At 49.5% G+C, this 23,822-nt stretch overlaps 1 protein-coding gene across 5 annotated transcripts in view; it reads left to right on the top strand.

Moving 5' to 3' along the window:
* Wscd2 (WSC domain containing 2) overlaps positions 1 to 23,822 on the top strand; it is a 107,365-nt gene that overhangs the window by 36,973 nt on the left and 46,570 nt on the right. For 4 of the 5 annotated variants that reach the window (XM_063225810.1, XM_003477876.4, XM_013141815.3 and 1 more), the window contains exon 2: positions 22,188 to 23,084. In XM_063225810.1, the coding sequence (XP_063081880.1) occupies positions 22,706 to 23,084 (379 nt within the window). In that variant the 5' untranslated portion in view covers positions 22,188 to 22,705. Of the gene's footprint in view, positions 1 to 15,993; positions 16,142 to 22,187; positions 23,085 to 23,822 lie in introns of those variants that run through there. The other variant, XM_005007231.4, reaches the window with a different exon arrangement.

Here is a 23,822-nt window from a genome sequence, read left to right as displayed (position 1 = left end):
TGTTTGCATCAATATAATTTATTGCTAAGTCAAGCACCTCTATGCAAAATGTTGTGCTTTGTACTTTCAATACACACTGGGAGGTAGAAAGTGAGAACGGTAAGATAAAAGCATCAATGTGATGATGGCAAAGACAGTGGCCAGGGATCACAATGAGAATGACGTCAGCGGCAGTGATGATGATGACGATTCTGATCATGGTGGGGATGATAACTAAAATCTACTGCCCAGCCATCTTCAAAATGCTTTAATTTGATTTACCGATTTATTTAGTCCTTGCAACCATCCCACTGAGAAAGGAACTCTGGTTATTAAATCCATCACTTGGCAGTTATGGGATTCTGGGCAAGTTATTTTGTTTCACAGAGCCTCCGCATTCCTATCTGTAAACTGGGGATAAAAGTAGCCATTCTGGGTAATATGCTTGCATGATTCTGTGATACAACTGTGAACTGACAGTGATTCTTACAGCTCCACCTTTGACCCTGCCAACCTCATGAAAAAGACCTTAATTTTTACAGAATAGCAGAAAAGTGCTCCCCGCTGGGAATGATTCAGTTGGTGTTCAAAGCCAGCCACTCAGTCCTGTTGCCTAACAGAACTTGCTACAGGTATCTCTGCAGGAGTATTTCTGATTCACAGGGGATCCTGGACCGAGGCTGGGATGGACTGCAGAGCCAGCTGTCCTGGGCCAGCCTCTAGCAAAACCCTTGGCTGGGTTAACCTGGAGCCACCCTCATCCTGGAGCTGGGCTTTGGTGGCAGAAGGCTGGTGCTCTTGGGCTGATGAACTCGTCACTGAGAACCTGGAAGAGTCTGGGTAGCAGAGACACAGCCATAGTTATTTCTTTTTTTAAATTTTATTTTAGAGAAAATAAAACAGAATAAAACCAATCAAAACGAGACAATGTGGCACAGGATTTCAAAACAATGGGTATCATAATGTCTCTTATTGTCTTCCAAATAACTGCCCATACCTTCAGACATAGTAAAATCAAGCCGAACAGAAACAGAATAGAACCAATAAAAAATAAAACAATGAATGCAATACAGGACTTCAAAACAGAATCATGGCAAATCCAAAATGGCTACCATAATACATCTTGTTATCTTTGAAATAGCTGCCCATGCCATCAGATACAACAAAATCAAACAAGAGAAACAGAATAAAAATCCAACCAAACAACAATGAGGATGATACAGGACTTCAAAACAAGAGAATAGGGAACTAACAATGGCCTCCACCTTCAGAAGCAGATCCCCCATTTAGGCAACGCTGCATACTGTTATCCTCTGAACAGATGATCGGACTACCAGCTTCAGGCCTGCAAAATCAGTGAAACCCTAAACACGGCAAGCATTAAGCTTTATTTTACCTTATTAACTGTCATCACAGCTTGTGTTTCTCCAGATCAGCCAGTCACTTACAGAGAAGGGGCACGCTGGCCCTTCATGTCTCCCTGCCCGCCCTGGAGTGGGCTGGCGTCTGGCTCTCACCCAGTCAGCCCGCACATGGCGCCGACTCACAGGAGGTCTTCACCTCTTATTTCTTATGTTGGAGCAAAAAATATTTCTTATTTGGTAGTGAAAACAATTTTCTAGCTTTGCAAATCTATGAACAGGAGCCCTGGAGGGCCTAATATGCACAAAGCCTGGGATCTGATCCTTCATACTAGGGGGAAAAACCCACACTATGTCTAGGCCTATCTGAATCCACTCCGGTGGCCACTGGCCACGTTTAGCTATGGTATACTTGAAATGGGTCCAGACTGAACTGAAGTGTTCTATAAATGTGACATACACACCAGATTTTAAAGTCTTGGTGTGAAAAGGAGTTCAAACCTGTGATTCTCTTGTGTCAGCCTCTCAGAGTGCTGGGCTTCCAGGTGTGTGTCCACATGCCTGACTACTTCTGTTGCAGTTTATAGAGTACTGTCATTCATTGTGGCAGCCCAGGACACTGCCTGAGTGCTGTGGTATATAATCGTGGTCCCCAAAGTCCACGTGCTAAAGTCCTGGTGCCCAGGGTGACAGTAGTTGCAGGTAGGTGCATTGGAGGTGAGGTGGTCATGGAGAAGAGGTGCCCTGCATGGGATTCACATGCTGGCGAAAGGGACAGGAGAGATCTTGGTCTGTCTCTCTTCCATGTGAAGCAGTGAGATGATTTCCCTCTGCAAACGGGGAAGCAGGGCCTCACCAGTTACAGGACCTGGCAGCATTTTGACCTTGGACTTCTCAGATCTCAGACCTATAAGAAAGAGGTGTTGGTTGTGTGTTGTACTTGTTACAGAACCCTGAGTGGCTGTGACACCAGACATGGTGCCCTTACTGCTGCCTTCCTGTAGGAGCCCCAGCTCGTCCCAGGGGCCTTGGAGACGTCCCCAGCCCAGACATCACAGCAGCTGGTAGCAGCTGCCGAGTGTCTAAGTAGCCCCCAGGCTCTGGGTGGTACACAAGGTACTGTGGTCCACAGCCCAATCCCTTCTCTCCATGCAGCGCGAATTCCTGGAAATGACTGTTTTCAGGGGGAAAAAGCAGCTCCAAGAGCTCTCAGGAGGCACAATGCTCTGAGTGAATAAGAAGCAGCAGAAGCTCCTACAGCTGATGGCTGGGGGCCCCTGTGTGCCTGCCCCAGGCCTGTCTGTGGCCTCGGAGGGTCAGTGCTTCTTCTCCATGGTGCCCACAAGGGCAGCCGCTGATCAGAAGCCAGGCCAAAGCCCCCGGGGGCGTGGGATGGATGGGCCAGGGTGGCCACTGAAGACAGATCCCCGGGGGCTGAGTTCAGCTGTGCAGTTCGCAAAGGGCCAGGGTCCTTCAGACCCCTTGAGTGAAGGCCCTGAGTGGGCTTTTGTCCCCTGGTGTCCTGTTGCTGGCAGCACACACAGGATATCTTTATTTGGTCCCAATGGAGAGCAGGAGACAGAAGAAGAAGACCAGCTTAGGGGCAGCGTGTGTGTGTGTGTGTGTGTGTGTGTGTGTGTGTGTGTGTATCAGGGACTGTCACCTTTGCCTCCCTGAGTGACTCAGCATAAATTCACTCTAGCTCTGGTTTCCGGGTCAGCGTGGGCTATTCCCCTAACACCTCTCGTGAGCCTTCACCCAGCTTATATTGATTTATTTGTAATACTTGGAGTTGAGCCAAGGGCCTTCTCACTGAGCTACTCGTTGATCTCTTTTTCATTTTTAATTTTTAAATGTTAAGACTGGCTCTGTTGCTCAGCTGCCCAGGTTGGGCTTGAATTGGTCTTCCTGCCTCAGCCTCCCAGGCCCAGCTTCAACCTGTATGTATTGAGTTCAGCTACTTTCCTGGCTCCGTTAAGCAATTGAAAGCACCATCTCACGTCAGCTTTACAAAACCCTGTGAGATACTCTAATCATGGTCCCCGGATTACAGATGTGAAAGCAAGGCCCAGTCGTTTGGCCGAGTTCACTGAGCTGATAAGAGGCTGAGCGGAATTTGGCTTCCAGTCGGCCTAGCGCCAAAGTCTACCCTCCTCATGGTGTGAAGCAAGTTCAAGCGAGTTCTCTGCTTTTTGCCCACTTTCCCTCTCCTGCTGTGTAGACAGCTTGTCCTTTACAACAGTTCAAGGCTGAAACGCCTTAGCTAAAATGTGACAATTGAGACAGGACCCTGGGATCAGACAGGCTCAAGTTCCAGCTTGGCACCCACGAGCACAGTGCCTTAGTTTGCCACCCTGTAAAATGGGAGTCATTGTGGATTTTCACACTGGAGGTGCTGGGGGCTTGGTGAGGTGATGTGGGACAGCTGGCAGACGTTGCAGTCACCATGGTAGTCAGGGCCTGGGGTACTGTAGGCGCTGCCCTCAACCAAGGCCATGGCTGTTGCTATCACCGTGCCTGTCACTAAGGCCTGCCTTGAGCTTCTGACTTGGGAAATGTGCCAGGCACTTTTGGTGCCAGCTAAGAGCCACAAATGTGATCCAGTGGTGGGGGACGCCGACGAGCTGGGAGGCAGAGGGGTGCAGGGCTGGGCTCCCACCAACTTCCTTTATGGGGGGGTCAGTGATTTGCATGGGGTGCATCCCCGCGCCATGCTGAGAAGACACTTAACAGCTCCTACTGATGTACTGGATCCTGAGAGAGCCTCTGAGGTCCAGGCCCAGGCCGGGGACCTGCCCAGTGCAGAGGACAGTCCCCGCTCCACAAAGCAGCTCCTGCCCAGAATGTCAGTCGGGCAGAAGGGCAGAAGCAGAGCACACCCACACACCAGCACCGGAGAACACTTGTGCTACCTCCACGGAGACCCCAGGGTGCCAGGGACTCCTGGGGCAGGAGCACACACCCGCACCTCCCTCCTCCAAGCCGCCTTGTCTTTGAGCTGCTTCCAGCCTGATAATCAGGCCTCCCCTCTTTTAATAGGATCCATGCTGCTGAGGCAAATGTAAAAACAAAACCCTGTGCAAATGTGTTTTTATGTAAACACAGCAGGGGGTGGCGACCGCCTGCAGAGAAAGAACCCTGTGGCTGGTACTTCACGGAGCAAAAATAACCCTGAACTTACTGTCTGGGAGCCGAGCAGGCAGTGAGCCTGCATCACGTGGGAGCCCAGGTGCTCCAGGGGCCGCCCCTGCCTGGCTGAGCAGCATCCCCTCCCTCCAGGTGAGCATCCCAGGGACCGCAGATAAGTGAGCAAGCAGGTGTTCACTCTCCTGGAAGCTCCTTCCTCTGGGGAGCAGCCAGCATCAGAGGAAATGTGCAATGCCTTGTTGGTGGGTTTTTCTTTTGGGAGGGGCTTGGGGGGACTTTATTAGCATAATTTCCCTGCAGTAAGATGAACCCATTTTAGCGTGCATTTCTGACAAATGCATACAAGTGAGCTCCACCACGAAGCACGGAGACTCCCAAGAGCTCCCCCCCTGCCGATTCCATCCGTGCCCCTGGTGCTTCGTCCCGCCCGCCCCCACGCGCGCCCTGGCAACCACCGATCTGTTTTTCTTTTGCCTTTTCTAGACTGTCTCATAGACGGGGCCTGCAGCCTCTCTGCTCTGGCTCTTCTCACTCTGCACAGTGTCATCTGTTGAGATGCACTGGCTGTGGCGGGGGTGAGTGAGTAGCTGTCACACCTTTACGGTGGCACAGTCCCCTGTGGCGTGGATGTGCCACCTTGGTCACTAGACATGAGGGTGGCTTTGGGTTTGGAAATGACAGATGGAGCTGCTGTGTTCGCCTGTAGCTCTTGCGTGAGCGGGGTTCACCTTTCTCTTGGGTTAGCTATTCAGAGTGTTACCGCCGCTCATTTGCTGAGCGGACAGTCTGCCTTTTACCCAGCACCTTCGTGGCTCTGCAGAGGGGCTGTGCGCCCTGTCGCATCCCTGCTGCAGATGCCCGGGAGCGTCTCCTCCTCTCCCGCACTCTCGTGTGTTTGAATTGTTTCGTGTGTTTGTGTGTTTTCAGCCTTCCCACTAGCATGTGGTGCTGTCTGCTTGTGGTTTTGATTAAAACTCGGGCTGCCAAGTCCTGCGGTCCCGGAGCTGGCAGGAGCCCAGTGGTGACAGTGGCTCTGGACATGAAGCTTGCAAGTAGCCACACTCTATCCCCTCCATGCCATTTGCTGGCCTCGTGACCTCTGACACACAACTGCACCCCACTTCTGCTTCCCCAAGATCTGGTAAGCTCTGTCCTAATGAGTCTCCCACAAGGTGTCAGGTCCACCCTGCTTTGAGAATCGTCCCTTGTGCCCTCCCTGAAGACCCACAGTGGTCGTGAGCTGCCCAACTGGATCAGATCTACAGGTCAAGTGAGCCCCAGGGGACTAGTGGCCAGGGCCTCTCTCTGGCCTTCAACGCCATCTTCTCTGATTTGGAAGACTTAAGGGATCCATGGCATTTGCTTGGGGGATTTCGTCAGGACTGGTGTGCTCCAGACAGGCACAGACTAGGACTGGGGAAGAGGCCTCACCCCAAGCAGTGACTCAGCCAAGGGACTGGGGGACTTGTGAGCTGTGTGACCATCAGCAAGTCATTTGATTCCTCTGTGCCTCCATTTCTCATCAGTATACGAGGAAGGCCTCATAGTCACAGTGAGCACTAGAAATTATGCATTCAAGCTTCTGTGAGCACAATAAGTGAAATTATTCTTCCTAGTACTTGAAAGCAACATAGGCCCCAAGGTTTTAAAAGCTAAACTATAAGGCTGTCACCTTCCTGAGGGACGGGCCACATCTTCAGGACTGTATCCATGGTACTTGATGTGCTCCATAAATGTTTGTTGAATGAAGAAATAAAAACATGCCGTCTCCTGCTCCCTAACTGGGACTGGGAGAACAATCACTCCTGGATATCTTCTGTGTCGAGGAAGGATTTATCCCTAGAGAGACAGCATGTGCACAGTTTGTGTAAGACAACCGTTCCATAGGAGCAGATCTGCTATCTTAAGCCATGTCTGTGGGACAAACCTTGGCTTGGCATGTGACTGGCACTTTGTGTTTGTTGATTGAATAACAGAGTGAATTATGATATAAATATAGGAAAAAAACTGCCATAAATAAGAACCAGGAGAGATTTGAAAGTTGTTTTTGCTGTCATGTTTTCCTAAGAAATACCTGAAGGAGCAGAGGGGGCAAACCACTTGCTCCAGGCCACCAGCTAGAGAGTGGCCTTTAAAGGTCAGGCAAGAAGAAAGGAAGTAAGAGGCCCCCATGAAGCTGTGATTCCAAGGTCAGGAGCCTCCTTCAAACCTCGTGGCCAAGGGGGACGCAGGGTTTCCCGTTCACAGCTTAAGGATTTCCAGACAGCGAGAGCAGAGTGTTACACCCAGCTGGAGATGCTTCCAGGCTGCTCAGGTCTTCAATCGAGGTCCCCAGCTCAGAGAGGCTGCAGTCAGCACCCAGAACACCCAGCTTGTTTGCGTGTCTAGATTCAAACCCACAGCCCTCCACGAGACCAGTGTCACAGACTCCCCATCCAGTGCTCACGGTGGAGATTGTTCTGGGCCCCCGAGGGAGACAGACGCAGCTTCACAGCCCCCAGGGGCTGCAGGTGCTCACATCACACTCCAGCTCTCCTGCCTCTCTCCCTCCCTGGGCTGCAGCCAGACAAAGCATCCGCCCCCACCCCTGCCTGACTGGTTTATTCCTGAAGGTATGTGGGCGACTTCACGCTTGTCTCTGGGGGTGTTTGTCTAATTTTAAAGACATCACGACAGCAGTGACCTATTAATTTGGGGGCTGGTGGGACTCTTAAGGACTCACAGTAAGTTTAGAAAGAAGGGGCCCTTGTTCTCATGTGGTGCCATCAGCCCCCGAGTCCAGGATAGCAATAGTTTGGAACCTCTACCTAGAGGAGCCAAGCGTTTGTTGGGACTCTGAGAGATGGCATGATTTTACCCACTTTCCAGTCAGGTAAGTGAAGGCTTAGAAATGTAACATGCTCTCATTGCTGTCTCGAGTTACTAAGTGACAGAGCTGGCCAAGTAGGAACTCAGACAAAAACTCCTACACATCCCAGACCCTCTGTCCTTCTGCTTGTCCTGGCTGCCTGACATGCAAATAGCAAAGTCTGGGATTGTGCTGAGATCCAAGGGTTGCCTATGCTAAGTATTTTCCATATACAACTTCAGCCAATCCTCTCAGCCAACCCTAGTCCTGATATACTTCCGGGTTTTGTTTGTTTGTTTGGTTTGCTTTTGTTTTTGTTTTGCTACTGTTGTTCCTGTTGTTGATTTGCAGTCTTAGCACCTGAGTCCAGGACCTTTGCACTGAGTTAAGTACCCACTTCCTCCTGTTTGTTCTGATATCGGGACTCACTAAGTGGCTGAGTTTCCCAGGCAGTGCCAAACACGCAGTCCTCCTGCCTCAGCCTCCCAGAATGCAGTGACTGCAGATGTCCCCTCACAGAGCTTCATTCCATTTTATGAATGACAGGCGGAGGCGTACAGAGCTCAAGTGGCTTGCCTGTGTTCCCAGCGCTGGTACACGCTGAAGCCAAGATTCAGACTCCTCGAATGTGGTTGATATCTAAACTCACACAGTCTCTTTTTTTTTTAAATCACAACTAGCTATGGAAAATAAAAAGATGGATAAACAAAATGAAAAATAAAATTGCCCTTAACTCTGCTCCCCAGCAGGACGAGTATTTCTGCATATGGGTGAGTTTCCCCCTAGCTGCTCCGTCTTGCTCCTGGCAGCTGACCTTGGGTGTTCAGTAATTGCTGAGCAATTTGGAAATGACTTGAAATATATAATTCATGGGCGCGTCTTTCATCCTGGTCACTGGAAGGCAGCAAGGCATGACTGTCTCCCGGGGAGAATTGCAACCTTGCCAAGGGAGGAGACGAAATCTTAGGAGCTTAAAATGGAAATTCAGAGTCAGAGAACCAACATGCATAGAAACAGACCGTAGTGTCGCAGCACAGAAACCGGGGGTCTGGCGTGAACTTCACGATAACATCTTACAGTAGTCAGCACCTGGAAGACACCTAGAAGCTCTAGAAGCTGACCTTAGAGCTCTGTAGATGTGAAGTCTGATGACCAGGATTTGCTTTCCCACAAGCTAAAAGTCTAGAACAATGTCTAAAGACATCCGTCATGGTCGTACCTCAAGGAGAAGGGAGCAGTGCTGGGGTCCAGGGATACTGCTACCCACTCTGTCATGTCCAGGGTGCTCTCCCAGCACCAGAAAGTTATCCAGTCCAAACTACCAATGATGCCGAGCAGAAGGCCTGGCCTGGGCTGTTTAAGGCATGTGCTGGTTTATTCATCTGAACATTCCAAGCGAGGAAGAATCTTGTTTCTGGCTTTACTCTGACACTAACCAGGTTGCTTGGCAACTTGCATAGCGACCGTTGTTTCTCCCCTGTGAATTGGGTTTTGGGACAGATAGGGACAGAGACCATGTGCACGTGCTGGGGGTGGCAGGCATGGGGTGCACGTGTGTTCCCGCATGACTGGGTCTGCTGCTGTGTGCCCCGTGGGGTTTCATGCCACCTCCTCCCTAGTTCCATGGTATCTGACGGTACCATGGGGCCTGTGCCACCTTCTCCCTGATGCCATGCTGTCCAGATGATGTGCCGAGGGGCTGAAGGGTCATTCTGTTTCTGACTGAGCTTGCCTTCTTGGAAGGAGCCATCTTTCTGTTGCAGGGGACAGCATAACTCTTGATGAAGATGCTCCAAGGCCTGGGTACCTCTGGGCCTTCTAGAAAGTTCTCACGACCCACATGGGCTCCGGCACACGGAGGAGAAAGGCTCCCTGAGGATGGAGGGCTCCCAACGGCCCCGCTCACACCACAGACAGAAGCCCCAAGTTTAGAGATCAGAGGTCAGAAACGGAGGTTATCATGGAGAGTTCGAGAATCAGAAAGGCCTGAGTTTGGGTCTTGTTCTGCCAATCACTAGCTCTGCCTCCAAGCCAGCAAGGCAGCTGACCTCTCCAGCCCTGAAGCCCCTACTTGTAAGGTGAGAACAAGTCAACAACCTTACAGAGCCTCTCAGGCCAGGATAGTGTGGATGGGGACCTAGCACGCAGTAGGCCTGCAATCAGTAATTATTTAGGTGCTTTTCTTCCTTCCTAGGGAGGGTGTGCAGGCTGAAGCCTGGGGTCCAGGAGGCCTGGGTCTAAGAGGAGGCACTCTAGGAGACCCCGTCCTTCAGTTTCCCCATCTGCCAGTGAGGAAGTTAGTTAGCCAGGGGGCTGAAAGGTCCTTCGTCTGCTCTGATGGGCTGGGAGCTCGCCTCTCAGTCCTGCTGGGGAGATGCTCCCCAGTGGGAGAGACCTAGACTCTGTGGAGACAGGTGGGAGACAGAGACCCCTCAACACACACACAGACACACACACAGAGAGACACACACAGACACAGACACACACACACACACACACATATACATGTTGGGACAGTTCTCGCTGAGGACTTGCCTGGTAGAAGACTTCTTTCTGGGGAAGAATTGCTAATAAAAGCTGTCACCGTCCCTAAATAAGAGTTCAGTCCATTCTGGTCAGCACGAAGCCAGTCGGTGGCAATTTGCTTGCAGCCGTGGCTGGGAGCAGTGTGAGGTGGCAGGGAACAGCGTGGGCATCGAGAAGAAATCTGTAGGGTTAGCAGATCCTGGCGCCAGCTTGCTCTGGCCTGGCTGTGTGACCCTGGGTTACTCTATCAGCCTCGCTGAGCCCCAGGCTTCTCATCAGTAAGCATCAGACTGGGACTGCCTTTTCCAAAGAACTGTTAGGACCCTAGGATTTTATGGTACAGTGACACGTTCACAATGACTCTAAACCTTCCGAGTGCTTACCCGGGTCAAGGCGCATGCTATGCATTTCAGAAAAACAGAGATTGTTTCATCTGAGTTTCCCTGGGCCTCAGTTTCCCCTTCTGTAAGAGAAGGCCACCTTGTTAGGTAGCGAGTCTTCAGGTGTCCTTCTGAGGACTTGCGAAGATGCTGAGTAGCCTCAGGGTGGGCTTTGAGCTGCAGACCAGACAACGTGACCTTCCTCCCTTCCCCTGGTAACCTCCTGTAATCATCATATCTGCTCTGACTGGGGATGAAAGTCCAAGAGACAGAGAGTAAATATTTCAGGCTTTGAGGCCCACGTGACTCAAACCCCATCCAGAAAGAAATTCTAGAGTCACCTGAGCAGCACTGATGACCTGGACCGTGGCCTGTTCTCAGCTGCGGTGCCAGCCAGCTATGTGCACAGCCCAGCTCAGCTGCAGAGCCTCTGAGATGCGATCAGATCCTGCTGTGATGCGAGGCGGGGGAGCTTCCTAGACCTTGGGAAGAGGAGCCCAGGCACCCAGGCCCCCAACACTGCAGGAACAGCCCTGACCAGTTCCATCGCCTCCTTTCCCGCGGCCTGGTCCCTCAGGTGTCCCCTCTGCCTGGAACACCTCCCTCATCTCATCTTCAGGTCCCAGCTCGTGTGTCCGCTCAGAGGGTCCTTCTGGTGCAACCCTCTGACCATGGCTTCACTCCCATTCTCCACCACCGAGGCTGCAGACTATTGTAACAGGTCCACAGCGAGAGCTGCGGGTTACCCCGAGATGCACACACACAGCTGAAGCAAACGGTTGCAAAATACTTTCTTGCCTCCTTGCCTGAGCATCAGTGCTAGCAGACTGCAGTCCTGTTCTCTTCCTGCCTCTGCCCCCCACCCCCCACCGCTTTGCCACCCGCTGTAGGTCTGCCCCCCCGGGTAAACAGTCTGCCCAGAAAAAGCAGAGCCATCCATTATCCCCCCCCCAGACAATTAGCAGCCTATTAAGAAAGTCTATGCAAATGTGCACTAATTGACCCATGCCACAGCAGCCCCTAGAGGAGAGGGATGACTCCAGATGGCTTAATGATAGGGACCAAGGGCCTTCTCTACAAGACTCTGTGGGGAAAGAGCAGTCGGGCCCAGAGGAGGGCTGCCAGCTGCCTGGGCTCTGAGCAGGGCAGAAGACTGGGGAACCTGCAGCCCGGGTCCCTTTCACCCGTCAGCTGAAAAATTGTGAATTGTCCTTTCAACCCTGGGTCCCTCCGGCCGCCACACCTCTTCCTGCAGCTCAGCCCTTCCTAGTCCAAAGCTGGTAACATGCGTCACTGATTCTTTACACCCATGGACTCTGCCTTTCCAAAGATCTGGTTGCCCCTTTTTAAAAAAAAGAATAAACTAACTAAAAATTTTAATTAACACAAAATTGCACAATTTGATGGAGTGCAGTTTGGTATTTCTGTGTGTGCACACAGCGTAGAACAGTCAAATCAGGGGAACTGGCGTAGAAAACATTTACTGCTTCTGTGTGTTGGGAGCATTCAAAAGCCTCTCTACTTGCTATTTTGAAATGCACAATTAATTATTGTCAGTCACGGTTATCCTGCTTCTAGTGTTCTGTAGAACACTATTTTGAGAGTGGTTTTAGGTTTGTAGCAGTTGGTCATAAGGTGCAGGGACTCCGCGGTGATCCCTGCACACACAGTCTTTCCCATTACGACCACCCGTCCACAGGTGTACACTTGTCACCACCTAGGAGCCCACTCCGGTACCTCCCTGTCGCGCAGTCCACAGTGCACCTTACGTTCACGCTAGGTATTGCACATTCTATGGGTTTAGACAAGCGGATGAGTTTCACCTGCCATTATACTGTCACGTGGGGCCACTTTGATTGTCCCCAGTGTCCTCTGTGCTCTGCCCACTCCCTCCACCAATCCCTTGGCGACTTCTGAGTTTTCCTGTCTCTATTATTTAGCCTTTTCCAAAGTGTCATAAAGTCAGAGTTGACCCAGAGCGGAGCCCTTGTAGAACTTAGTCATGTGCACCTAAGCTCCCTCTAGGTCTCATCGGGGCTTTGATAGCTCGTTTCTGTTTAGTGCCGAAGAGTATCCCATCGTCTGGATGTACATGAGCTTTGATTCTATTGGATAAGTACCGAGGAGTCCAGTTGCCAGATGAAATGCTAAGGGGATGTTTGATTTCGTACTCTGTCGCTCTCTGAGCACTAACTGGAGCTGAGAGTTCCTGATCCCTTCAAGGTGGCCAGCATTACGGCAAGAACTACACCCAGATCTTCCCATTCAGGGCTGCCTGTGTCCCTGGAGGGCTGGTCTTTGGCTCTCCAAGGTCAAGAGACCAGTACTCAGTCAGATCCACTCTCAGCATCTCTCCTCTCCTCATCTGCTTTGCTGTCCTGGTCTTTGTGCCTTAGTATTTGGCCACTCTTTGGGCACCTAGTGATGTCTCCCGAGGCCACGGGTCTTCATTCCAGTGACCAGCAGAGACAAGAGGGACAAGTCTGAGATCTGAGCCCGCCTTGCTCCAACAGCAGGGTCAGGGTTGTGTGGCACAGTGTGGTCACCAAGGCTTACCCTCCAGGAGCAAGGATCACACAGGAGCTGTGACCTGCCACCTGCCCGCCTTGGGGACTTTCCAGTATCACACTAACTCCCGAGTCTCCATCTTTTTCTGAGCTGAAGAGATGGTTTTGCCACAGGAAAAGGTAAATGTTTTCTCCAATTTTGTAAAGTTGGAGCAGAAAGTGACCATCTATTGAGAAATGGCTGTGTCAGGATTAGCACATGTTTAACAGGAAGGCTCTGGAATGGGGCTGGCTGGGTGTGAATCCTGTATCTCTGTCCTACTGCTTGCTAGATGTGACCGTGCACAGATGCCTTCATCTCTCAGAACTCCAGTTTCCTCATCTGTAAAACTCTATAAAACTCTCCTATGATTACTATAAGAATAAAACAAGTCATTATTTAAAATCATGCTGTATACACAGTAGGAGCTCAATAAATACTAATTCACACTGAGATTAGAGAGCGATGTATTTTGAACACAGTAGCCCATTTAGCCCTCCCAGTTCAGCTCAATTCTGCAGAGGAGGAAACTGAGTCACGGAGCGGCCGCTTGCTGAAGATCATGCAGCTGCACGGAGCCAAGGCAGGTGTGGATGCAGGTGTGGCTGGCCCCAGGCTTGACCCTTTCCACATTACCTGCCCTTCCTGATGGCAGTGACTCAACTGTACTCCCCGCAACAAGTGACAGCGGTCATAAACTTCGTCTCAGGAGCAAGAGGACTGGAGCCATTATCTAGGGAAACAACATTTTAATATTTATTTATAATGGGCACCATATGCTCCTTTCGATTTTTTTATTTAATTACATCATGGCAGATGGCTGGGTGTTAAAGGCCATTAAGCTAATGGTGCTTTGCCTTCCCATTTATTTTCTTGAGATTTAGGGAAGACGAATGAAAATGGACATGGATGACCAGATCCAAGGGCAGGGTGTTGGCAGCTGAGTCCCTTTCCTGGGAACAGAGGGAAGTGGGGGCTCCTGGACTCTTCCTGGGGTGCTAGGGGAGCCAAGTATGTGCTGGAGGCATGCATGCTGTGCTGGGGCCCAGGGTACAGTTGCCTTCTTCAGAGCAAGTGGTTTGATATAGTTGTGTTTCCTTAAAGACCATGAGGAAAAGCCCCAAGTTTGCCATTTATAATGACATTTCTCCCCTCCACCCCCACTCCAGGACTGAGGATTAAAACCAAAGCCGTCACACTGAGCCACATCCTCAGTCCTTTTTCATTTTTATTTGGACACAAGGTCTTGCTAAGGCACTAAATTGCCCAGGCTGAGCTCAGCCCTGTAATCCTCCTGCCTCAGCCTCCCAGAGTGCTGAGATTACAGGCGTGTGCTGGTACACTTGGTTCTAATGGCATTTCTTCTCAAGCTGTGTTCTTCACTTGCCAAATAACAAGAATAAGAAGGAATTTTGATGAAAGGAATCAGGGGTCCACCTTCCTGGAGAAAAGGTATTTGAGGGATGGTCTTCCACGCCTCCACACACAGAAATTCAACCGAGATATGCAGTGGTTGAGGGAGGACCTGGCTGTCCTGCTGATCTGCTCAGCATTTACCTCTGCATCACATCCCTGAAACTCAGACAGTTTTGTGCACAAATTCATGCTCGACCTCTTGCTCCCTGATCCTTCATCTCCCAGAGCCTTAGCATTGTCGTCTGTAAAATGAGCATTGCTATCCGTGTACCTCATCATTGCTGAGAGAGTCTACATTGTCTTCCTGGAATCTGCATGCAGGATGTTGATCCTAGCACAACTTCCTCGTAAAGAGAGAAAACTGCTCCATTTTACATATGGAGCTTAAGGAAAAGATTGCATAAACCGCAGTCTATTCCAAATAATCAATACCGCTGGGGAGCAGGCAATAAACAGCACACTGACTCTTGTGTTTCCTGGAGCAGGAAAAGCAGACAGGCAGGAAAGATACAAATTCAGACACAGTGCGTTACTGAGGGTGACTGAGGCTAAGTCTGCTGGGGAAACTCAAAGTTATGCTGAGGGGAGAGGGGAATGGGGCGTTCACATACTGGCTCCTTCGGCTACTGGCTGAGGCTTCTCTAGTGGTCCCAGCACACACATATGGAGCGCCCAAGGTGCTGGAGAAAGCCTCGGACAGAGACAGAGACATCGGGAAATCTACTCTGTGGGTAAGGCACACGCAGCCCCTGCACTAGGTTGGCAAAATGGAAAGGCGACACCCCCAAGTGTTGGCATGGATATGGAGCAACAGGATTGCTCAGACTGCTGCGGGAGCCGTGTCTGCAGCCTCTTTGGAAAACAAGTTCACAGTTGTTAGGATAGATAGGAGATGATCACCAGGAAGGCGAAGCAGTCTCCCTCCCGGGCCTCTGCACACCCTCCGTTAATTCTTACATGCATGTTTCAGGAGAGAGGTCCAGGAATGTTTGTGACGCTTGGTGGGGGAATCCATTCCACCCAAGCCATGTAAGTTGACAATTAGTGATGAAGAAGCTCCATGATGGAACAGTGGGGTCCATAAACCAGCAGAAAAGGGGTGCTGAGCAGGCACGACCACATGAATTCTCAATAAATTACTATAATAAAGGAAACGCTTGCACCTAACATATGTTAAGGCGCTGTATATATTCACTCATTTATTTCTCATGTCAACATTATGTGATAAATATTTCTTCATTGCAGAAGGTAAACTGAGGTTCAGAGGTCAGTAATCATAATAAGGTACTTAGCACACTGCCAGGCACATAGTAAGTGCTCAATAAGAGTGATTTCAGATACCTCTATTATTACGCTCGTATCTCACCTCTATCATAGGTTTGCCTGTTTCTTGGGGCTCCCCAGTTCCTATGGAGCCTCCTACTCAGCCCTGAGAAGACAGCAAACCTTTGCAAGACAAGAGATATTTCTTGGCCAGTGTTGGGTGGTCAGAGGGTCAGCTGCTTCCGGGGCTTGCCCAGTCTGCCTCTGTCTTCCGTATCAAGTTGGGGGCTTCCACCCTGACCTGGCTCCCCCACTCCCACCCCATGATCTGGAAGGGAAAGGCCTTTTCACTCCTTGGGGAGAGGGCACAGGGCAGGTTGTACCTCTTGTTTTTCTGTCCTACAGGGCGGCTCTGCCCCGCCCATCTTTTTCTTGGCAGCTCAGCCCGGAGGAGGTTCATTTTGGTGCTAAAAATAGGCCTTGCTTAGCCACTCTGTGACTCCTACCAGAAACTCAAACCGCAGGAATGAAGGCTGCTGTCCCACAAAGGAGATCAGCCTGATCCTTGCAAGATGCTCCGCTAACCCCTGAAGGGAGGCAGGATAGACATTCCACAGATGGGGACGCGGAGGCTCAGAGAGCCACGCAGGAAATGAGGGAGGATGATGCTCTTGGTGAGTGGCGACACCAGCCCTGTCGATTGTCTGACCCCTGCCCGGGATGTTTTATGCTTGGCTCACTTTGCAGAGAAAAACCTGCAGCCTGAAAGGCGGCGGCAGCCATGGGATGGGGGAGAGGATGCTAACGTGGTCATGATCCCCACCTTCAGATGCAAGACCTGGCACAGAGGGGACAGTCCCTCTCTTTCCTCTACCAGCGCATGGGAGACACAGATGATGGTGCAGACATCGTTTTGCCCACATGGGACTCAGATTCCAGGGCACTCATCCTCCTAGCCCACACAGGATGGTGTGGGAGGCTCAGGTCGGCACCTTTGCTCCTGGGAAGGGAACAGAGCTCTGAACGTGGGTGTGAATGCAGCCTCTCCTGCCTGCCCGGTGCCTTTCCTGTCCCACATCACCAAAGCCCCAGCCTCTGTCTGCTCCCTGCCAGCTGCTAATGAGCTCAGTATCCTCTTAAAGTCCATCTGGCACCCACTTCAAGGAAAGATGTGTTAAAATATAAAAGAACGGGGGAGGAGCAACAAAAGAGGACCAGTCCCAGAAATATGCCCACAGAGGCAAGACTCTGCAGGGAACCTGCAGTGGCAGCCTCTGCAGCTCCACAGCAGCCCTCGGGCTGATGCCGCAAAGTTTGAACACGGTCCCACTGGCCTGAACCACCAGCGATACGTGCCTGAGTATCCAGGGCAGCCGCATGTGTACCACTGGTGGTTCAGAGCCACCTAGCAGTGAGACATACGAACTGTGGTCCTTGGTGGACATCGTAAGCTGCTCACTTTGCTGGTGAGAGGGGAGGGTGAGGCACAAGCTTCTTTCAAGCATTTTCTGCCCTCCAGCATCCAAGCTACAGCAGTATCAGTGTTGGTGAGAAGTTTCCCCCCATAACCCAACTGTTGGGAGGAAGAGGCAGGATTTGAACCCAGATCAAGATGTAGCCTTAATGTGGATGAGAGGATGCATAATGCAGGCTGTTGGCTTTTTCTCTTCCTGGCCTGTGTATTATGTAAACAGAATACCACGGAGGACCACCACCCAGCTGGTAAGACGCTGGTCTTCCTCACGTGTCAGTGTGACCGTGAACTTCAGTGGACTCCACGCATGCTGTCAGAACAAAGTTTATACTCCTGAGCTCACTTTCCAGGACCTCGCAGTCTGGATTCTGCCCTCTGTGTGTGCCGCCCTCTTCTCTGAACTATCTTTCTACTGCTCCTTTCCCCACTGAACTTTTGTAAGATGTTTTCTGCCTCTTTTGCAAGACCTTTCAAGTCAAAGATACCTCCTGGGGAAGCTGTCTTTGATCCCCAGGCAGATGTAGACCCTCGCCGCCTCGGCTCCCACCCTCCAGGGCTCCCCACACTACAGTCCACAAACCTTCTGACATTTTAAGCCAAACTCTGAAGGCTTAAGTGAAAAGCCTCTTCTCTGGGTGTGTGTCTATAGCTGTCTGTCATTGTTCTTAAGAGACACGAGAGTAGGGCCGTGATAAGCAATATGGCTTTGAAGTAGGCGAGGTCTAGATTCGCAAGCCGGCCGCCATTTACCAACTGGGTGACTCTGAACATCTTACTTCATCTCCATGATACTCATTTCCGCAACTCTGTAAAACAGATACAAGTCTCTCTTGCAGAATCGTGATGAGCAGCGTATCAGACTATGTATGTACATAGAAACGACAATGTCCAGCCTGTGTTAAATGCTCGATAAACTTTACTAATTAAGTCTACATCACGTGCACACACATATCTCTGCTATGGGATTTATCATTGCCTGTGTGGTACAGTTGCTGCTTAAACTGATTTCTCCTTTGGTTGGCCCTCAATTCTCTGAAAGTGGAGATTCTGAATTATTTATTCCTGCATCCCAGCACACATACTAGACAATCAGCATGTTTGCAAGTGAGTGGAATAATGGGTGGATACCTGGATTAGTAGGGAGTTGGATGGATGGGTTGTACAGTTCAGAGAGATGGATGGACTTCGATGGATGGATGGCCTATTGAGTAGATGAACAAGTGGTCTGATGGATGAATGATAGATAGATACCGAGGCAATCATCTGCAGGCAAGGCAGCCATTGGGCTGCCACATTAAGTCTCTTGGAAAGATAGGCAACAGGCCTTTGCCATAGTCTTTTGCTTTTTATCAACATAGAGGGAAAGAGGTTTTTGCAACTTTGACAGAGCCAGAACTGGAGCTTCTGTTAAGGCTGATTTTAGTTGCTTAAAAGCCTGGTCTCGTGAGTCTATAATCTAATGTAATAGGCCTCTAGTAATCTCTCCAGAAACCCCGAGGGGGACTCATCATCCAATTGTCTCACCTCTGCTACCTTGGACAAATTGGTGGGTTTTCCGGCAGCCCTTAAAGGCTTCTGAGAACAACTGGCGATACTGAACAAGAGGCTTCTTACCTCTGGTTGTTCAGTCGGGGCGGGACAAAGGGAAAACATAATTCTGGCACTCAGGATCAGAGGACAGGTTTTTATTTGTAATGCACACTGCTTTTTATCCCGCAGCATGAATGTTTTTTCTCTCTTTTACTGTAAACAAAACCTGCAAAATCTGCTGGCAGTCATCACAAGTGGGGTGATGAATGGAGAAGACAGGTTCTCCCCCTTTTTAGAATATAATCTTATTTTAATGTAAACATTTTGCAGTAAAGGTTTACTGATCCAATTCTGTCAAATTCTGAACACATTTGTTTTTCTGTTTTTTACTTATTACCAGTCAATTACCTTTTTCCAGCTTTTTAGACAACATTAAAACTTATAGCAAAATCCTTGAAGTGACTTTCTTAGTAGTCTAAAATATTAATCATTTTATGTCTTTTTACCACCTTAAAATGTTACATTTTAAAAACTGTAACTTTTCAAATTGGCTCAATAACAGTATGACCTGATTTACTTGGTAAAGTCCATATGATTTTAAAAACCATAAACATATATATGTGTAAATATATATATGCATATATATATATATATTTACATTTTTACCAGAAAGAAAAATACTTTTAAAGGCATGCCAAGGCTGTACATAATCAGTTGAGGACTAAAACATTAAACAAGGTGCCACAAAAGACAAGACCAACATTAAAGACACAAACAAAGGTTTTTCTGTCCGTGGTTCCGTGACCTAAAGGGAAATAAATTTTTATTATGACCTTTAAGTCCAATAAGTCACATGTAACCTGCAACAGTAGTTTAAGAGAAAAAAGAAATCTGAATGTTAGCACGGAGGTAACAGATTCAAAAGAACAAATGGCTCCACAATAAAAATATACCAAGCACAAAACCAAATGGATAAAAAAATCCCAAACCACAAATGGGCTAGCAGCCCTGTCCCGGAGGGCGTCCAGCTCCAGTGCAGAAGGAGCCAGCCAAGCTCCTCTGCAACTTCAAATGTGCGCACTCAAATTACAAAGAACAAAAGACCCAAATACTTACAGATGGTTCAAGCCGATTGATTGGTGAAAAAAACATGGGGAGTGGGGTCCAGGGTTACCAGCCCAGGAAGTCACTCCTTTCCCATTCTGGCCTCGTCAGGAACAGGATTATTTCACTGAGGGCCTTGACTCTGGCCTCCAAATGTTGTAACCCACCCAAAAAGAAGGCCCCATGTTGAAAAATGGGGAAAGATCCCGGACAAGGCATCTTCTTTTAAAAGAAGCGCTTTTATTTTAGCTGGCTCTGCAACACAGTGCAGATGGAATTTGCAAAGCTGTGCAACTGAGTTAGAGTTTGACTGATTTTTATAGTTCATTTATGATTAGCTCATTGATCACTAAGTACATAGTGATGAGAAACAGAAATAAGGTGGGCCTTTGTTCCTCTTTGCTTGAGGTAAGAGGCATTTCACAGTGGGTGGTTAGCCAATTCATAGCCCTTGGTCTGCCAATTCCACGAACATTTGTCTCTCATAAAGGGAACAATGGTTGACACAGCATCATTTGTCTCTTACAAGGGAAACAAAGGTTGACGTAGCACACAGGTTACTTGGGGCGGGGGGCATGTACAGAACAACATAACGATGCAGTCAGTTAATCTATAACTATGTGGTTGGTGCTTGGATACTATAGTAACGAGCTCAGTACAGAATGACAATATTGCTAATGATTTTCTTTTTAACTAACTATTTTTGCTAATTATCCTTTAATCAATTATTTTAATTTTTTAGCATCTTAGTATAACACATAGATGGATGGATGATGGTGATATTATGGATGGATGGACGGATACACGGATGGATGGATGGATGCATGGATGGATGGATGAATTAATGAATGGATGTGTAGTGGATGTGGATGAATGATGGATAAATGAGTGGATGGGTAGATGGATGGATGGTTTGACTCCACAAGAGCATGGATTTTTGTCTGTTTCGTTCACTTACCCATTCCAAATGCCTATGCGGTGATTGGTGCTCAGTAATAGTTCCTGAATACATGAGATGTAAAACTCTAAATCACAGTTAAAATCCCAATGTTATCTGAATTAGAAAGAGCTGTCACAATTCAGATCATCCACTGTCAACATTTGAGTCTGGCTGCTTTGGCTAAAATTGTCGTGGTGCCCCCTGCTGGTTGTAGTCCAGGTGAGGTTTCTCTGTTTTCTAATTCACAGTCTGGTTTTCTCCTAGCGCCTGATCCTGAGTGTTTACTCACAAAGCAGTGGTTATTAACCCTCTATGCTTATCCCCGTCATCTGAGGGCACCTTGTGATGCCTGTAGATTTCTGTTTCAACCTGAGATATTGGTTAGAGAGGTCAGGGATGCTCATGCTTACCAGGCACGCTCAAGGGCTTCTGAATCTGAGGTTCTTCAGAGCACCCTCCCAGAGACCCCGAGGAAGGGAGAGCCACTCCCAGGAGCTGGGACACAGTGGAGATGGGCTGTTGCTTCATTTTGCTGAATTCCCTAGTGATGTTCACGCTTCGTCAGGGAAAGACAGAATCAAAAAGACGGTGGTTAAGAACTACGCTTTGGGATTCAGACCATTTTGGCTTCAAATCCCAACTTGACCTCTGGCTCGCTGTGTGACCTCACTGTCCTCATCTGTGGACTATGGAAATAGTTACCACCACAGGGGTGAAGAGAAGGAGGCAGGAGGCCATACACGGAGAGGGGGAGTGAAACAAAGCTGGGCACACAGTAAGCACTCAATAAACACTGAAGGCAGGACTGTGTTGGTTAATAATCCTGCATCTCTTCATTTTCCTTTCCTTCCTTGGATGGAAGAGGGAGCCCAGGGACTTGATTCCTGCCAGTAGGATGTGAGCCCTGTGGGGAAAGGGATGTCGTCTCTGTCTCCATGGCTTCATTTGCAGTACCTGGAGCGGTGACTAGGACAGTGCCTGTTCTCATGAAATGTTGTTGGGAGGGAAATGAATGAATTTGGTTTTTTGGCTTAAGGAGGTCAGTGTATATTTGAAAAATATGTAGGAAATATGGAGCAGTGTACATTCAGCTCCCCATATCTGCAGATTCTGCACCTTCAGATTCAACTAACTATAGATGGAAAATACTCAGAGAATCTGGTATCTGCTGTGAACATACACACTTTTTCTTATCATTAAAACAATGCAGTACAGCAACTACTTAAAGAGCATGACACTGTATTTGACGTTATGGGCAATCTAGAGGTGATTTAAAACACAAGATAGGATACCCTTAAATCCTGTGAAAATACCGTACCACATAAGGGATTTGATCACTTGTGGGTTTGGGTACCCCTGGAGGGTCCTGGAACAAACTGCCACAGGTCCAGCTGTAAATTCCTAGCCCATAAGGACTTGTTCTTGGCCCAAATAAAGTTTGTGCCAAAACTGGGGCCCAGGAGGACTCACACTCCCCCACCACCCAGTCCAGTCTGGCTGGAAGGAAAGGCTGTTCCTTCTGGAAGGCTCGGGCCTGGGCTCTGAGCTGATCTGGGCCATCGGCAATCTCCTCTGAGCCTCTGAATCCTCCCTCGAGGATGCTCACGATCCCTTCAAACAGTCCTGCACCCCAGCGAGGGACTCCTCATGCCTTATCTGTGCTATCTTACAGGTGACAGCCCTGAGCCCTGATGCTTGACTGGATGGAGGCCATCAGCTTCTATTCCCAAAAGGCAGACACGTGGAACTTGGTCCCCAGCTGTGGGCAAGGCCAGAGTCAAGGCCCTCAGTGAAATAATCGTGCTCCTGACGAGGCCAGAATGGGAAAGGAGTGACTTCCTGGGCTGGTGACCCCGGACCCCGCTCCAATGACTGTTTTTGGAGTTCCTTGGGACCTATCTGGAGTGAAGGCTAAAATGTAGGAAGATGGAGCTACCTGCAGTGCGTCCCCTTTCTCGGCCCCAGGAGACTCACCGTGACTTTGGGAGGCCATTGAGCTCTGTCCTACTTTTGCTTAACCTCAGCCAAGCGCTGGCCTTGCCCTCCCGCTCTGGCTTCGGAGCTCCCCTGTGCAGAGGAAGCAAGTCTGAGGAGCCCCAAGGGTTTCTCCCTTAAGGGAAACTTGAGCAACCAAGCCGCCTCCCTCCCCTGTCCACCCTGCCAGCCCAGCCTGTCCGGAATGATCCCGCTATGGCCAAGCTCTGGTTCAAATTCCAGCGGTACTTCCGCAGGAAACCAGTGCGCTTCTTTACCTTCCTGGCTCTCTACCTGACCGCCGGGAGCCTCGTCTTCCTGCACTCTGGCTTCGTGGGTCAGCCTGCAGTCTCTCAGAACCAGGCCAACCCCGCCGTCGGAGGCCCTGCCGAGGGCGCTGAGCTGCCCTTCCTGGGAGACTTGCATCTGGGCAGAGGCTTCCGCGACGCTGGTGAAGCCTCAAGCATTGCCCGCAGGTACGGACCCTCGTTCAAGGGCAAGGACTCCGTGGACAGAGCCAAGCTGGGCGACTACGGTGGGGCCTGGAGCCGCGCCCTCAAGGGCAGGGTTGTCCGGGAGAAGGAGGAGGAGCGAGGTAAGAGCGGGCAGACCACCACGAGGGACTGGAGGAACCAGAGGGAATGGCAATGACACCATAAAAGCTGCCGGTTTTCAGCGTTTTGGTGCATTCAAAATATAGGGTAAATGCTTACATTTTTAAATATTTATTACAGTAAAAGACACATTGCCACGAATCCTCTCCCACCCTCCAAAGCTACCCCTTGTCTTTGCACACACTAATCCCATCATGCTTCCCACCTTCCGAAGCTGCTCTGGAGGTCCTTTTCATGAGTGTCTTCACCAGGGTGATCAGTTCAGTGAATGTTGCTATGAGCATCACCCAGGCTTGTAGGAACAGGTGGTCCTCATCCACCTTACTCGCCAGATCTGGACCACACAACTCACACCCGTGACCAAATGACCAGGAAAGTTAAACACTCTGAATCTGTTCAAGACATCAAGGTAGCCGTAACTGCCCAACTAAAGTCACTCACAGAGGAGGACTTCCAGGACTGTTCTAGAAGGTGACAGGAATCATGGGATGTGTGCTCAGAACAAGAGGGAATATTTGGAGAGGAACTAAGAGTAATGTTTATTTTTTACTGTAATAGACACTTAAAATTTAAACACGTGCCATTTTTGGAATCAGCTGTCATAGAGTTACAGCTACACATATGTAGCAGATCCCATTATAATCATCTCTGTTATCATTACAGAAATTAAGTAGCTCACAGAAATTAAGTAGCTTGAATGAGGTTCCACATCTCATCAA

This window comes from Cavia porcellus, unplaced genomic scaffold, assembly GCF_034190915.1.
Source record: "Cavia porcellus strain 051 isolate PalLab524CR breed Dunkin Hartley unplaced genomic scaffold, mCavPor4.1 scaffold_16, whole genome shotgun sequence".
Classification (NCBI taxonomy): Eukaryota; Metazoa; Chordata; class Mammalia; order Rodentia; family Caviidae; genus Cavia; species Cavia porcellus.
The sequence above is the reverse complement of the archived record's forward strand: the minus strand, read 5'-3'. Positions and strand labels throughout refer to the sequence as shown.